The sequence below is a fragment of the Octopus bimaculoides genome, chromosome 6 (assembly GCF_046866305.1).
Source record: "Octopus bimaculoides isolate indiv1 chromosome 6, ASM4686630v1, whole genome shotgun sequence".
Taxonomy (NCBI): Eukaryota; Metazoa; Mollusca; class Cephalopoda; order Octopoda; family Octopodidae; genus Octopus; species Octopus bimaculoides.
The window spans coordinates 53,005,233-53,021,902 of record NC_142933.1 but is presented as its reverse complement, the minus strand read 5'-3'; the positions used below and the strand labels follow the sequence as shown (position 1 = coordinate 53,021,902).

Genomic DNA, 16,670 nt, shown 5'->3' with positions numbered 1-16,670 from the left:
CTCAAAAGTCTAGTGTCAACCTGGAGCAATAGAAGTATTTGCCCAAGATGCCACCCAGTAGGATCAAGCCAGGAACAATTTAGTTGAGAAACAAAATTTGAAACCACATAGCCATACTTCCTTCACTTTTTGTGCTACACAACAGATTACTTCATAATAGTATCAAATGTGGATTCAGATTACATGATCTGAAGTTCAAGTCATATCTCTCATTTTGTAACCCTATAGAAGGAGAAAGAGAGTGCATAATTAAGCTTTGCCACAGTTTACTGCAGACAACTGAAGTTTCAAGAAACAATTGCTTAAACAACATAGGTTTAAATTCGCAAGCTCAAGATTACTATTAGTTCAAATATGCTTGGGACATATTCAAACCCGTAAGAAAGCCATTCACTATATTTTGTCATGGAGAAAAGTTTTTGCTGTAGACAACTGGTGTAAATACACCAAAATCAGCTCACAGTACCACCCACCCAGACTGTGAGATGCAAACAATTCAGAATGCTTGCATCTCACAGTCCAGGTAGGTGGCACTGTGAGCTGATTCTAGTGTGTTTACACCATTTGTCTACAGCAAAAAATTTTCTCCATGACAAGACACAGTGAATGGCTTTCTAATGGGTTTGAATATACCTCAAGCATGTTTGAACTGGTAACAATGTTGTATTTATACACATCACTGCTTATCACTGCTACCCTGTAATTCGCAGAATTCATTTCTCCACAGTTAATGTAGTGATATGGCAATGAAATGGTCAAAAAAACATATTCCCTTTTTGTAATGGCATAGTTTAAAAAAGGTCATAAATAAACTGGAAAATATTTCAATAGCTAGATATCTTTCAGATGAACAACACTGATCATAAGCCAAAGAGGGTGCTATGTGACCATTTGACTTGCTGGAAAAAAGCAACCAGACTACTCTCAAATCATACATTACCATCTTTAAAAAAAGATAAATGGGAGATGTTGGCCTAGCGATACAAAATCAGGATGATCATGATTGGAAGATTCATCTGGACTAGAGGTGACCTAAGGTTAAAGATCATTAATCATGAGTTTATGATAGAGCCTCTACATGCTACCTATAGCAGCCAGATCATACTTAATGTAGTCCAAGTTATATGCTGAGGTCATCAAAGCTAAAAAGTTTTGTTATTTTCATAGGCTTGCTCAATAAGACCTAAAGCTAAGCAACAACATAAATTGTATACACGCATAATATTCAGGTGAGATAAGAAAGTGCTGAGTAGTTTACACTAATTAACTCTTTAGCATTCAGATTACTTGGTCAAGTGTGATGCTTCTTTATTCACAATGTTTTCAATTTAATCATAAATTATCTCGTAGCTTTGTAACTTCACTGCTGTGACTGTTTATTTTTAGAATGACATTGAAGAATAGATGTGACATGCCAGATCTGGCCAGTTTGAACACAAAACAAGTAGAATATTTAGGCTGGATATGGCCAGTTTAAATGCTTAAGAGTAATATAATACCTTAATACCAAATGACCAAACATGAAGAAGCTGAAACCCACAGAAACATTTTTTTGATTATAACAAACAGAAAAAAATTTCATTTCACAAAACATTACACAAAATAACTATAATAAAATTCTGTACAAATATCATTTATGATTGAAGTCATAGTCAAGTATTTCAATCTTGTTCATGTAAACAATTTGTTTATGTCGATACATATTTGATGGTTCAATCCTACACTAAAGCAACAATAAATTATATTTAATTATAATATATTAGATGTACTTGCATAGCAAGTGACCTGATCTGAGATTGTGTGCTGAAACAAAAGCAATTGCAGCATGGAAGGTGTTTATAAGCCATTTAAAAACACACAAAATCTGTTACATTCACTTCAACCATGACCTGTTCACTGACAAAATTCCCTGTGCTGCATCTCAGCAGCATGGAATTTTGTCAATGAACAGGTCGCGGTCTCAAAGCGACGAAAATATTTTGGAAAATTGAATTTAAATGTTGAAGTTTGTGTGTTTTTAAATGGCTTATAAAACCTTCCATGCTGCAATTATAATATATTCAATTAGTTAAAAAGAAGTCCAAGCATAAACTTACCACTAAGATCACGTACAACTCTATCCCAATTATCAAAACATTCACCACATGATTTACAGTTAGGTAGTTTTCCAATAGTTCCACGGGCACATTTGTCACAATTGTGACCAGTGACACCAGGAATGCAAGTACACTGACCAGTTCGACGATTGCACTGTGTTGAGATTGAACCCTCTCGGCTACAATTGCAAGCTGTAAAAGAAAAAAAAAATATCATTTGGAAAAGTTCCTTCTATTAGCATATATTTAAAAACAAAAGGCTGTTTTATTGAACAACTAATATATGTATAAGTTCATAAGATTTGATAAATCTTTACATCATGAGGAGATGAGCAGAGCAAGTTGTGATAAAAGGAAAATTTTCTCACTTTGGTGAGTATTGTCTGAAACGTCAGCATCCTTGACTTTATCATGCAATCTTAATCAAAAGTTACAAACCTTTCTATATAATGTTTACTGACCAAGACCTGATTTAGTTTCTTCAGGACCTGATCTTATTTACTCAATATGTGTACACATATAAGGCAACAATCTGGCAGAAGTGTTACCGTGCCAGACAAAATTGCTTAGCAGCATTTCTTTTGATTTCATGTTTAAATGACCACAAGGCTGACTGCCTTCCAAATTTTTAGGATCAATATAAAGTACCAGTTGACACTGGATCAATGTAATAGATTTAGCCACCGCCCCCTGGCCACTACAAAATTGCTGTCCCTGTATCAGAATTTGAAACTAAAATATGCACACACAAATATAGTTAAAAGAACCAATCCACTTAAACCAAGTTTCAACATTTTGCCATATTAAATCTCATGATTTACATTTTCAGTTTTTTAATTTTTTTCCTTTTTTTCTAAATCATTAATAGTTTCCTGTCACAAAAAGTTTATCTCACACATTTCTCACATAAAACAAAGTAGAAAATGACAAGCTAAACAACATACATTATATAAATATATAAACATGTGTGTGCATGTAAACATACATTTTATATATATATATATATATATATATATATATATATATATAAACATACATACACTCATGCGGTATTTTAAATTCTATACATTAACATTCCCAAATCATTAACAATGGATTATTATTGCCCATCCCACAAATAGAAGCAAAAATACACATGTAATTATCAAACAAATAGACAAATGAATATATTTGTCATAGTTCTTTCCTATCCCACATCCAAAAACCATTTTGTTTTGAATCTAGCCTTATGAAATCTTAGGTCTAATGAAAAAGTAAAAATCCAATATCAGTTGAAAAGCAATTTGCCGTCAATTTGCACAAAATAATATGCATTGTCAGAACTAATAAATGACATTTATCCTTTGTCTTTTATCTTTTACTTGTTTCAATAATCAGACTGCAGCCAAGTTGGGGCAATGCCATCGTAGGATTTTAGTCAAACAAATCAACCCCAGTACTTCTTTTTCTTTTAAACCTGGTACTTATTCTATCAGACCCTTTTACCAAACTAGTAAGTTTTGGGTATGTAAATACACCAACAGTGGCTGGGGACAAACACACACAATAACACAAACACACACCTAGATTATATGATAGGCTTCTTTGAGTTTCCATCTACCAAATCCACTCAAAGCTTTGGTCAGCCTGAGGTCACATCGAAGACACTTGTTCTAGGTGCCACACACTGGAACCCAGACCTGTGTGATTGGGAAGAAAACTTCTTACCACACAGCCACACCTGCACCTATAAATAATCTTTTCTACTATAGGCACAAGGCCTGAAATCTTGTGGAAGGGAGCTAGTCAATTACATTGATCCCAGAGCTCAACTAGTTCTTATTTTATCAACTCCAAAAGGATGAAAGGCAAAGTCAACTTTGGTAGAATTTGAACATAGAACCTAAACATGCACAAAATGCTGCTGAGTATTTTGTCTGACATGCTAACAAATCTGCCAGCTTGTCATATATATATATATATATATATATATATATATATATATATATATATATCGTGGCCGTTGCCAGTACCGCCTGACTGGCCTTCGTGTGGGTTACACATAAAAGCACCCACTACACTCTCTGAGTGGTTGGCATTAGGAAGGGCATCCAGCTGTAGAAACTCTGCCAAATCAGATTGGAGCCTGGTGTTGCCATCCAGTTTCACCAGTCCTCAGTCAAATCGTCCAACCCATGCTAGCATGGAAAGCGGACGTTAAACGATGATGATGATGATGATGATATACATATATATATATATATATATATATATATATATATATATATATATATATATATACACACACACACACACACACACAAACAAACACACAGAGTTACTGCCCTCCTTAGTGGAATGAAGGAACATGTCTTGCTCACACATTCCACTTTGGCATGCTTTCTATGGATGGATACGTTTCTTAATACTAACTATTTTACAGGGTATACTGAATACACCCCATCAATGGCACTAGCACCAGAGAAGTTTTAATGTCCTCAGCAAGACTAAAGGATGCTCTATTTAACATTGCATCTGTTCATAATGTGACCTAATAGAGTGAACAAACAGAAGAGAGGGAGAGGTGATAGATGAGAGAGCACCAGAACATGAGGCTGAAAGAAGAAAGAAAGTGATGGGAATAACAAGAGTGATAGGAGTAGGAAGATGGTAAGGGAGGAAATGATGGAAAAGAGACAGTCATAAGCAGGTATACTGTTGCTGATAAGTAGACATAACAGAAAAACAGCACAAGTAGGGCGATGAAGTATAAGGGAGTGGCAGAGGAAGAGACAGTGATTAAAGAGGGCATAATAGTAGTGAAGAAGTAACATGGCAACAAAGGGTCCTTAAATACACACATGGGCACTCCATCAGTTACAATGACAAGAGCTCCAATTGATCTAATCAATGGAACAGCCATCTCATGAAATTAATGTGCAATTGGCTGAACATTCCACAGACATTTGTACCCTTAACATAGTTCACAGGGAGATTCAGCATGACATAGAATGTAACAAGACTGGCCCTTTGAAATACAGGTACTACTCCTTTTTGCCAGCTGAACGAACTGAAGCAATGTGAAATAAAGTGTTTTGCTCAAGGACACAAGACACTACCAGGAATTGAACTCACGACTTCACAATCATGAGCCAAGTACCCTAACTTCTAAGCCACATACCTTCACCTCACACACACAGACATATATACGTACATAAATACATACATTATTCTTCGATACACAATATTACTACAGTGCTTCATTACTTTTGCTAACTTCATCTGCCTCTGAAGCAATTCAGAAGATATATACAAGACAGAATGTACTGGGTGTGACATATATATATATCCATTATCATAAAATAAAAAGTTCTAGATTTTTGGTTAATAAAAGTTTACAGGTTGATTGTTACTGACAATGTTTTACATATTTACAATTCAAAATGGTCATCCTTTGCTTTCACCATAGCTCTTAATCTTTTCTCAACTGAAGTCTAAATAATGAGTAAACGTATATGGCATACCCAGTAAAACAAATTTAACAGTACACACCAAAAATGATTTTAATATAATGACATGCAATTATGTATTGATTGGAAGGACTAGGTACTTACGGAAGCACTGGACGGCAGGATCTCCCCAGTAATAATCTTCACAGTCACTACATGTACGTCCACCTCGACCAGTTTTACATTGACACTGACCATCAATCTGCAAGTTATTTTAACCATAAATTGTTAAATATTTTGATGCTTATAAGATTTGTATGTTTTAATTGGTCAGCCAATTCATTGTTTCAGTAACAAGATTATTTGGTTAAACTACCAAAAGTGAGATGGTAAAACTCTCTCTTGCTCACAAAAAGTGACCATCTTGTATCAGATGTCTCTGACTGGTGAGTTTAACTAGGAATGGGCTGTTGTACATTCTGGCTTTGGCTATTAGTTACTCAGCTAAGCCATAACCAAATCCAGAATTTGACAATGCTACCAAGACAAGTGGAAAGCTCTACTAGTCAGGATCATTACTGAAGATGAACTCTTAGCTAAAAACCTACTTGTCCATTTTACAATGTTTTAAGACAATGAATCCCTTTGATTCCTCTTTTACTCAGGTGGACCTTAATAACCATTCAACATTTAAAAAAGTCCCATTATATTTTTATCATTAAATATTATTAAGAATTGTATAAAAAAATTGTTGAAATATTTTCTGTATTGGAGAAGTATAACCAATTTATTGCACATGAATTTTAACAGCAAAATCTTCAATGAACCTGGTTGAGAACCACTGCTTCAAGCAGTAAAATATTTTTATCCTGTGGTGTCTGTTTTTAGCTCAGTGGACTTGGCTATTATTTTACAGAAAGAGAGAAAAAAAACAATTTATGTGTAATGACTGACCTGATTACATTGCTGGAAAAATGAACCCATAGGATCACAGTCACAAGGTTCACAGCCATCTCCACTAGCAATGTTCCAGTGGTTCTCAGCACACTGATCACATTCTCTTCCAACAACATTGGGATGACAGTGACACTGGCCAGAAACTCTGTCACAAAGACCACTTGAGGAGTTGGTACCAAGATAATTACAGACACAGTCTAAAAGGAAGAAAAGAAAAATTTCAAATAGTATTTCATTATATTTATAGTTTCTTGTCATTTTCAGATATTTATCTGGGGAGAAATAGAAAGTATAATAATACCAAAACAGCAAAATAAACCAAGAAAGCCTCTAAGCAGATCTCATCACCTTCTAGAAAAAGCTGCCAAATTTTCTTCAAATCACATCCTACTATTGAAAAAAATATATATATAGGATTGTATAGCCTTAGATACACCTTCTGAAGTAGAAGACAAGGTGGTCACATATGGAATGTACTGGATCAGTAGATTGCTTGATCATGATTAACCTGGAGCTAAACAACAACACCAGCAGTAAAAGCAACAGAAACGGCCAATACATGAGCTTCTAAAGAATAGCTTGACCTGCTTGAATTAGAAACTAAATCTTTCTTGAGTCATGCTACTAACTTCAAACAGACATCAGAATAATGTTGTCTTCTTATGGAACATCTTTGGTCACAAAGCTATAACCAAAAGGTAAACAACCACAACAACAATTGTAATGATTATATAAGACAATGATTGAAGTTAAGTTACAGGATTATTAACACCATAGTCATAAATTCAAATGTTAATTACAAGAGCCATCTTTGTAATTTATCTGCACTAGCCAAATATGATTTGATATAAATAGCTGAACATTTTTCAAAAGTTTATGATCATATGAAATAGTAGAGGATATTCACTGAAATGTTTGATTGAGCTTATATAAAAAAAATTCAATAGAACAGTTAAGAGAATTGGATAACATAAAAAAGAAAGCATGACATGACAGTCTGTTGATTATATACAAGCAGCTTTCTGGATGACTGACTATTTTGGATTCAGTCAAGTGTAGAGAACACACAGATTGTTAATCATTTGGTTTTTTTTAAGGCCTAGAATTTTAGTACTAAAAGGAGGGGATTGAGCAGTTAGGCATTAAGAGAGCTAGTGTGTCTACTAAAGTATGCTAAGAATGTAAGAATGTACCTCATAAATATCTTACAAGTTAGCTAGTGCTGCAGTGTAAAGAAGTTTGAGAGCAGTAAATAGATTTTTACAATAGATTTATGCTTCATACTCCTGAGTAATAAGGATTGAGTTTGTTAAAATCAACTCAGCCATACAAGGGGTAGCTATTCACCACATCACTGCTCAATTTCAATTTTCTAGTGGAAGTAAAAGCAGTGTTATTACTGTGCACTTTGATCAAGCAAACCTATAAACAAATGACATTAAAACCCAGTCTATTTCATCTTTTCTTTTTTTTTTTTTTTTTCGGTGTCACAATTGAGACCTAGTAAAACAAAAGTTCATCTAGAACTACATTAACTAATGCCCTCCCCATTTTGAAAATGGTAAAATGCAATTTTACAGATTTTACTATTGCTTTTTGCAGAATGAACAACCATATAGAGATTTCTTGATCGGGGTCTACTTCCACTAGGGTGCCTAAATTTATAAGGCCTGAGAAGGTGGTTTCATATATGCATGCCAAGAAATTGAAGTATTTCACCAACTCAACATTTTTCATTTGATTATTAAATGGGCAAGGAAGGTTTATACTTTTTGAAGCTAACAAAAGTCCTTTGGTTTCCACTACATTCAGGTCTTTGTTGTTACATCAACAACTGTTTCTTCTATAGTTGGCCTGATAACAGGCTTAAAAGTATGACACTGAATTATTTCACTGATCCACCTTCTCATTCTTCAGCAAGATACTATTTTGGCAAATATTTATTTAGTCTTTTCCTAATGCAAAACTGCAATGCAACAAGATCTTTGTAATTATAATTAACTTCAAGGCATTGTTAATATTTTGTATTTTGTTTCCTTAAAATTTTTTTAAAAAACAGCAGTTCCTATACATGTCCATACTTGTAAACCACTCTAAGCTAGCTCCACTGAATAAACTGGAATAGAAAAAGAGAATTAAGAGCTGGGTCAGTCTTTAAACAATCATTACTACATTTTGATCCTGCTGCTACAGTTTATGTTGATTTCTTGCAGCCAGTACATCTCTATCACAAAAGCAGATATTAAAGGAATTTTAAAATCAACATTTTAGCTATAACCATCATATATTCATTGCTTAGATTCACCAGTTTATAGATGGGAAGATGTCTGTTGAAAGAGATTTAACTGCCATACTGACCAAGTTGGACAACAACATAATAGTTCTCCAGTATATATAGATAACACTGAGACAATGATACTGTCCAAAAACTCAAGCACAAAGACTACTAATAAAGTTGGTGCCCAGGTAATTATTCACATGCACAAACAGTAAACAAAATTAAGTTTCTTCTAATATATATGTAATGGAAATTTTACATAGAAAAATGAGATTATCCATACAAATTCTAAAAATAGTCTTTTTACAAACAGTAAGGGAATAACATTTCCAGTATGCAACGCTTGCATACATAAATAAACAGACATAATAAATAAGATTTTAATATAAATTTTTCATTTTTCTGAGAAGCAACTGGAAAGAGAGAATATACAAAGGGATGCTAAAAAGTTCTTGGCTTTCGGTAAAAGAAAATACAGAAGGATCAGTTAATTATGATTTCATTCAACATATTCCCCTCCCAGATTCAAACATTTATTGCAGTGATCATTCAGTATTTCTAAACCTTGTAAAAGAACTCAGATGGTTGGGCCTCCAACCAGGCCTTCAACAACATCCTTAAAGCCAGGCACTTTTCAGCACCCCTCCTATATGTTATATGTATTCTAGTTCAAATGCAAGATTTTGATTTCTAAAAGTTCATGATCTGCCATAAGTACCAGGACATGCCGTTACACTAACGAATAGAGTTGAACAAATGATGCTATAGTGCTTACCTTGACAATTCTGTCGAGTTGCATCTCCAAAGAAATTTGCTTCGCAGTGTTCGCAGTTGAAACCAGTGGTGTGGAAATGACACTTAAGACATTCTCCGGTCCGTGTGTCACAGCTGTCAGGGATCCTATGGTCAATGTTACCATTGCAATCACAAGACTTACAAGTTCCAAGATCAGCAGAGCCAAAATAATTTGGAGCACAAGTGTCACAATTGAGACCTAGTAAAACAAAAATATTTATACTTATATTATATACACACCTACAGATATGTACATACTTAAGTGTATATGCATGTGCGTGTGTGTGTATATATGCATACATATATGTATGGATATATGTAAATGCGTATCTACACATGTGTATATACATATCTAGGGGAAGAATTCACAAAAAAAACAAAAGATGAAAACAGGTGATGTAAACAACAAACAGATGTATTAGTTTAATGCTTGGGAAGTGAAAAAGTCTTTAACGTTTCGAGCCTAAGCTCTTCCACAGAAAAGAACACAGAAAGAAACAGGGAGGTGTATATACATATGTATGCAAGTGTGTATACATATGTATGTGTGTGTGTGTGTGTGTGTGTATATATATATATATATATACATGTACGCAAGTGTGTATGTATATATATGTCCATGTGTGTGTGTATGTGTATATATGTATGTATGGACACGTGTGTGCACATATATGTATATGTATATATATATATATATATATATGTGTGCATGTACACGTGTGCATGTACACGTGTGTGCATATTTATATACATGTATGTGTGAGTGTGTGTGTATATGTGTGTGTGTATATATTTATATATATATATATATATATATATATATATATATATATATATATATATATATCATCATCATCGTTTAACGCCCGCTTTCCATGCTAGCATGGGTTGGACGATTTGACTGAGGACTGGTGAAACCGGATGGCAACACCAGGCTCCAGTCTAATTTGGCAGAGTTTCTACAGCTGGATGCCCTTCCTAATGCCAACCACTCAGAGAGTGTAGTGGGTGCTTTTACGTGTCACCCGCACGAAAACGGCCACGCTCGAAATGGTGTCTTTTATGTGCCACCCGCACAAGCCAGTCCAGGGGCACTGGCAACGATCTCGCTCGAAAATCCTACGGGAGCCAGTCAGGCGGTACTGGCAACGGCCACGCTCAAAATGGTGCATCTCATGTGTCACCCGCACAAGAACCAGTCCAGGGGCACTGGCAACGATCTTACTTGGCTTGCCGGGTCTTCTCACGCACAGCACATTTCCAAAGGTCTCGGTCAGTAGTCATCGCCTCGGTGAGGCCCAATGTACGAAGATCTTGCCTCACCACCTCAGCCCAGGTCTTCTGGGCCTACCTCTTCCACGGGTTCCCTCAACTGTTAGGGTGTGGAACTTTTTCACGCAGCTATCTTCATCCATTCTCACCACATGTCCATACCAGCGCAATCGTCTCTCTTGCACACCACAACTGATGCTTCTAATGTTCAGCTTTTCTCTCAAGATACTTACACTCTGACGGGTATTCACATTGACATTACACATCCAACAGAGCATACTGGCTTCATTCTTTGTGAGCTTACGTATGTCCTCAGCAGTTACAGCCCATGTTTCACTGCCATGTAGCATGGCTGTTCGTACGCATGCATCATACAGTCTGCCTTTTACTCTGAGTGAGAGTATATATATATATATATATATATATATATATATATATACATATATATATAATTGACAAAGCAAACGCTTTGACCCATCCTGCAACTGTCCATTATGGGTAGAATATTGTATATCTAATTGTGTTGCATCAATCTGTACAGTTTGGTCACATCAGGTACATGCACACACACACACATATATATTTATATATATATATATATATATATATATATATATATTTATATATATATATATACATATATACAAACATTAGGGTGTTCAGAAAGTAATTGTGTTTCACCAGAAAGCACATAAAAATGAATGTAAACTATATCTATCGGAATAGTTTTAATCAAGAATGTATTCACCATCATTTTCAATGACTGCAGCACAATGGGAAAGTAACTTTTTTATGCCGTGTTCAAAGAAACCTATTCATTTCCTGAAAAAAAAACTGTTTTCAACTTCTTCTCTGTTTCTGAATCTTCTGCCTCTTGTAAAATGTTCTAGTGGTCAGAACGGATAGAAATCTGTAGGTGCTAAGTCAGGTGAATATGGGAGATGTGGAAGAACTTCCCATCCTAATGATCTTATTTTTGGCAGGGTCTGTTTTGAAGAGTGTGGCCGTGCATTGTCATCTCGAGAAAAATACCTTTTCTGTTTACCAAAGCTGGCCACTTTGAATGTAATTTTTCATTTACATGATCAATTGTAGACAATAGACCATTGATGGTCCCTCCATGTTCCAGTAGCTCATAATGGATGATACCTTTCATGTTCCACTAAACACAGAGCAAGGATTTTTCTGGATGGACTTTTGGTTTCGGTGTGTGCACTGGCCTCTCATTATACGGTAACCATTGTCATTTTTGTTTTCTGTTGTGATGCAAAACCCATTTTTCATCACTTGGAACAATGCACTGCAGAAATGACAGGTTGTTATTCCTGGTTAGAAGACTGCTACAGATGATGGAATGTTGTGTTTGATTCTCAAGTGTAAGCTTATGTGGAACGCAACTTCCCCCTTTGAATGTTTTCCCAATTTACTTGAGATGTTCATAAATAGTTGAACACAACACACCAAATTTTTGGTGCTTTGACAGAAATTCAATACAACAGTCTTGTTCAAAAGGTCAACATTCAGAGTAGGTCATCTTCCAAAGCATGGCTTGTTGGATATGTCACAATTGCCTTCTTCAGATGATATACTATCCCTAGAAGAGATTATATACTATTTCTAGACAGTTCCTGCCCATTCGACCTTGGTTCTGACAGGATTGGTTGATTTATATTTCATAGTGTTGGAAAAACGCAATTACTTTCCAAACACCCTAGTATATGCATACATGTATATATGCATGTGTGTGTGTGTGTGTGTGTGCACACGCGCGTATGTGTGTGTGTGTGTGTATACACACAATTTCTGTCATTTGTACTGTGTAAGTTGGACCTATTTATATATATATATATATATATATATATATATATATATAGATATATATATATATTTCTATGGGAGAATTTACGAAAAAAAACAACAGACGAAGAGAGGTGGTGTAAACAACAAATGGATGTATTAGTTTAACGCTCAGGAATAGAGAAAGTCTTTGACATTTCAAGCTACGCTCTTCAACTGAAAGGAATACAGAAAGAAATAAGGAGAGAAACAAGGAGAAAAAAAATATAAATCATTCATCATCTGAAAGTTCCCACCTTTTGCTTTCTCTCGTTATAAATATATACATATTTTGCATTTGATGTACTTAATATATTTGATACATTTGATGTGTCTTATTTGCTTATCCCCATAATTGCTTCTAAACCTGCTTGATCTGATCCTTCTTATAGCCTTTCTTTACTTTGTAGAATGATTCCCTGTAAAGACATCAGAGTCTAAGTTTGAATCTTTTAAGCACTACTAAGTGTCTTCTATACAGAGAATATCTGGATCTCATCTGTGAACTATATATATATTTTGTCTCCGTTCTTTCCTACTTATATTTAAAAATATCCATTGGCCAAAACAGCTCTAGTTCATACACAGATAGACTCAATACTACATTAACATTTTCCTATTTCATATTCTTGTTATGAATATCCGATCAACTTTCTCTGACACAGGCTCTCTGTAGTTTTATTGTAATATTCTTTTGTTAATATCTTTTTTGATGTTTTACTAATTTTTTCCACTGAAGGGAATGGTAATACCTAATTAAATTAATTTAATTTACTTATTATTTTAATTATAATTATAATTAATTTAATCTTTTTCATGTTTTCTTGCATGTCAGTATTATCAGTCGAAATGATTGTATGGATTAAAAATTTATAAAAACTTTTAACAGCTTCTCTTCTCCATTTTTTAACTGTTAGTTGGGTTTATGTAGGATTTTATCCTATAATACTCATAACACATTTTAATTATATATATACTTGTTATTTCTTATCCATCAGTCTTCAATATACACTTGATTTCAAACATTCTTCTAGCTGACTTTTCTACTTCTGGACCACCTCACCCAGACGATGGAGTCAGAGTCACAGGATCTAATCTCCCTGGGCACTACTTGGTAACTATCTCTCTCACACATTCATACATGTACTTAATCATCCATTTTATATGCATATACATATATGTGTATGTGTGTTTGTGTGCGTGTGTAGCAGATTCAAAACTGAATTACTGGATAATCAAGTAGATATCACAGCTAAACCACAGTCATTTCACAGGATCAGCTGATTAACAAAGCAATCAGCATCAATCCATTCAATCCATCACATGATTCAACTTTCTGGAACTTTTTCACTGAACTCTACATAAAACTGGTTATTATGGCAGTAACTCCAGAATGTTGAGGCAGCCATTTGACGTCTCCACTCTCATGGTAGTTTAGAAGACACAGACTTTATCATCATGAATATAGCGCAATTATTTTGCAGTTGTGATGGACCAGTCACAACTGATATATACTAGGTGTGTAACTGCCATTATTTTTCATCCAAAAACACTATGTGCAATAAATAAAACTTCTGTTAATTGTTTCTGAGTGTTATTAATCATTTTTATATGCAGCCCTAGTGAGACATTTCCGTTTTCCACCAACATCAAGTACATGTGTGTATGTGTGATGATGACTGTGTGTGTGCATGTGTGTACACAAACATGCACACGTGTGGAAGTATGTTAACAAACACACACATTAAACTATACAATATTTGGTAACATAAGATATCAGTACATGTGTGTCCATGCAAAATAATTATCTAAAACAAACATCAAAATAAACCACTTACACATACACTATATGTATATTATATTATGTGTGTGTGTGTGTGTGTGTGTGTGTGTGTGTGTGTGTGTGTGTGTGTGTGTGTGTGTGTGTGTGTGTATATATATATATATATATATATATATATATATGCACACACGCACATTACATGAGTATATACCCAAATAGATATAAAGATATTTGTAAAGACAATATAAATCTAATCAGACTACAGAAAGTGTACTGAAACACCTTCATTTAGCATCAAGTAGAGTTTATAGTCAAACTCACAGGTCAGAGAACTTAGAGAATTGATTCAACTGAATTTTTCAGTTTGCTAAGGCCCTACCCTCACTTTTTGATGTGTTTCCACACTAATCACAACTACAAATTCCTTTATTCTTATTAGACAAATGGGCCTATCTATCAACCGACTATTTCTATGCTAGAAAGAAAACAGTGCTGTCCTCTTCAAGATTACATACATCAGATAAAAGGGATTAAAATCCAAGCTCGATCCTCAGCAAGCTTTTCTGTGAATACCAGCTATCAAAGTGTATATCTGTAGATGATTTATCTTAAAGAAGAAAACTATCCAAGCAAATTGAAATTCCAGATCAAATAGATTGGTTGCAGAGCATGAATACATTAAATCAAAAACTTGAATTTATATCTTTCATTTATAGTATTGTCTTCGAAGATAATACCATAAATTCCATTCTTTGATTTTATACATACACACATATATATCACCAACATCATCATCATCATTTAACATCCATTTTCCATGCTGGCATAGATTGGGTGGATTGACAGAGCTGGTAAGGCAGGGAGCTGCACTGGCCCCATTGTTTGTTCTGGCATGGTTTCTATAGTTGGATGCTCTTCCTAACACCAACCACTCCACAGAGTGTATTGGGTGCTTGTAATGTAGCACCAGCACCAGTGCTTTTAATGTTGCACCAGCATGAGTGGTTTTCATGTGGCACCAGCACTGGTATCAATTCTGCTGTGGTAGACAGGTCTTCTTGAGTACAGCATAGCCCCAGATATCTTGGTCCTTTTGAACATACACACAGACACGTTTTGGCCTATCGAAATCCAGATATTTTTCTTTACATAATTCTTAATATCCTTAATTTAGTATTCTTTAATGAAGTAACATCAATCAGTAAGTTTCATATACGGGTGGTTCAGGTAATACACAGTTTACTAAACTTAATTTTTTTTTTTCTTTCCTTCCACTCAAGATATCAATTATTTGTGTATATAAAAGGCAATCTAGAAAAATATACATACATGTACATATGAATTTCAAAGCAGTATGGCTAGAGATATAATTTTGTTCTTTGCTTTTAAATATAATTCACAAATGCATTACCTGCATATCCTTTGTGACAATAACAGACCACAGATTGTTTCTGAAGATCAAAAGAGCAACTATCAGCACGCTGGTTGCTGTCTTGAGGACCATTTGGACAATAACATGGTTGGCAAGCAATACGTCCGGTTACACGAGGATCTTGATAGTAGCCATCGCGACATCTGGAGACAGAATATCAAAGTGAAATATTACCGTAAACAACAACAAAAATACCTGAACAACATCAGAAGTGGGTTTTTTTTTATTATTATTTGTAATATCTCTATGAACAGTCAAAATATTTAAATCATCACAAACATGAAAATGACAGACAATAGTTACAAGCATGGCTGATTGGTAAGAACCTTGCTTCCCAACCACATGCTTCCATATTCAGTCCCACTGTGTAGCACCTCGGGCAAGTGTCTTCTGTTATAGCCTTAGGCTGACCAAAGCTTTGTGAGCGGATTTGGTAGACGGAAAGTGAAAGAAACCTGTCGTGTAGGTATACATATCTATGTGTGTTTGTCTTTGTATCTGTGTTTGTCACCCACCACCACTTGACAACCAATGTTGGTGTGTTTACATCCCTGCAGCTTTGCAGTTCGGCAAAAGTGTCTAATAGAATAAGTACCAAGCTTATAAAGAATGAAATAAGTACTGGGGTTGACTCATTCAACTAAAAATCCTTCAGAGCAGTGCCCCAGCATCACTGCAGTCTAATGACTGAACCAAGTAAAAGATAAAAGTATTTTTTTTTTTTATTTAGTTTGTGTGGTCCTCTGCTTAAAGAGTTCATGTAGGAATTATTCTACAGTATAAATAAGGTAAG

At 34.8% G+C, this 16,670-nt stretch overlaps 1 protein-coding gene across 1 annotated transcript in view; it reads right to left on the bottom strand.

Moving 5' to 3' along the window:
• LOC106877208 (laminin subunit beta-1) overlaps window positions 1-16,670 on the bottom strand; it is a 171,603-nt gene that overhangs the window by 26,615 nt on the left and 128,318 nt on the right. The window contains exons 16-20 of the mRNA XM_014926058.3: window positions 15,857-16,020; window positions 9,535-9,753; window positions 6,479-6,678; window positions 5,690-5,786; window positions 2,097-2,288 (exon numbers count right to left, since the gene is read on the bottom strand). Of these exons, the coding sequence (XP_014781544.1) occupies window positions 2,097-2,288; window positions 5,690-5,786; window positions 6,479-6,678; window positions 9,535-9,753; window positions 15,857-16,020 (872 nt within the window). The remainder of the gene's footprint in view (window positions 1-2,096; window positions 2,289-5,689; window positions 5,787-6,478; window positions 6,679-9,534; window positions 9,754-15,856; window positions 16,021-16,670) is intronic.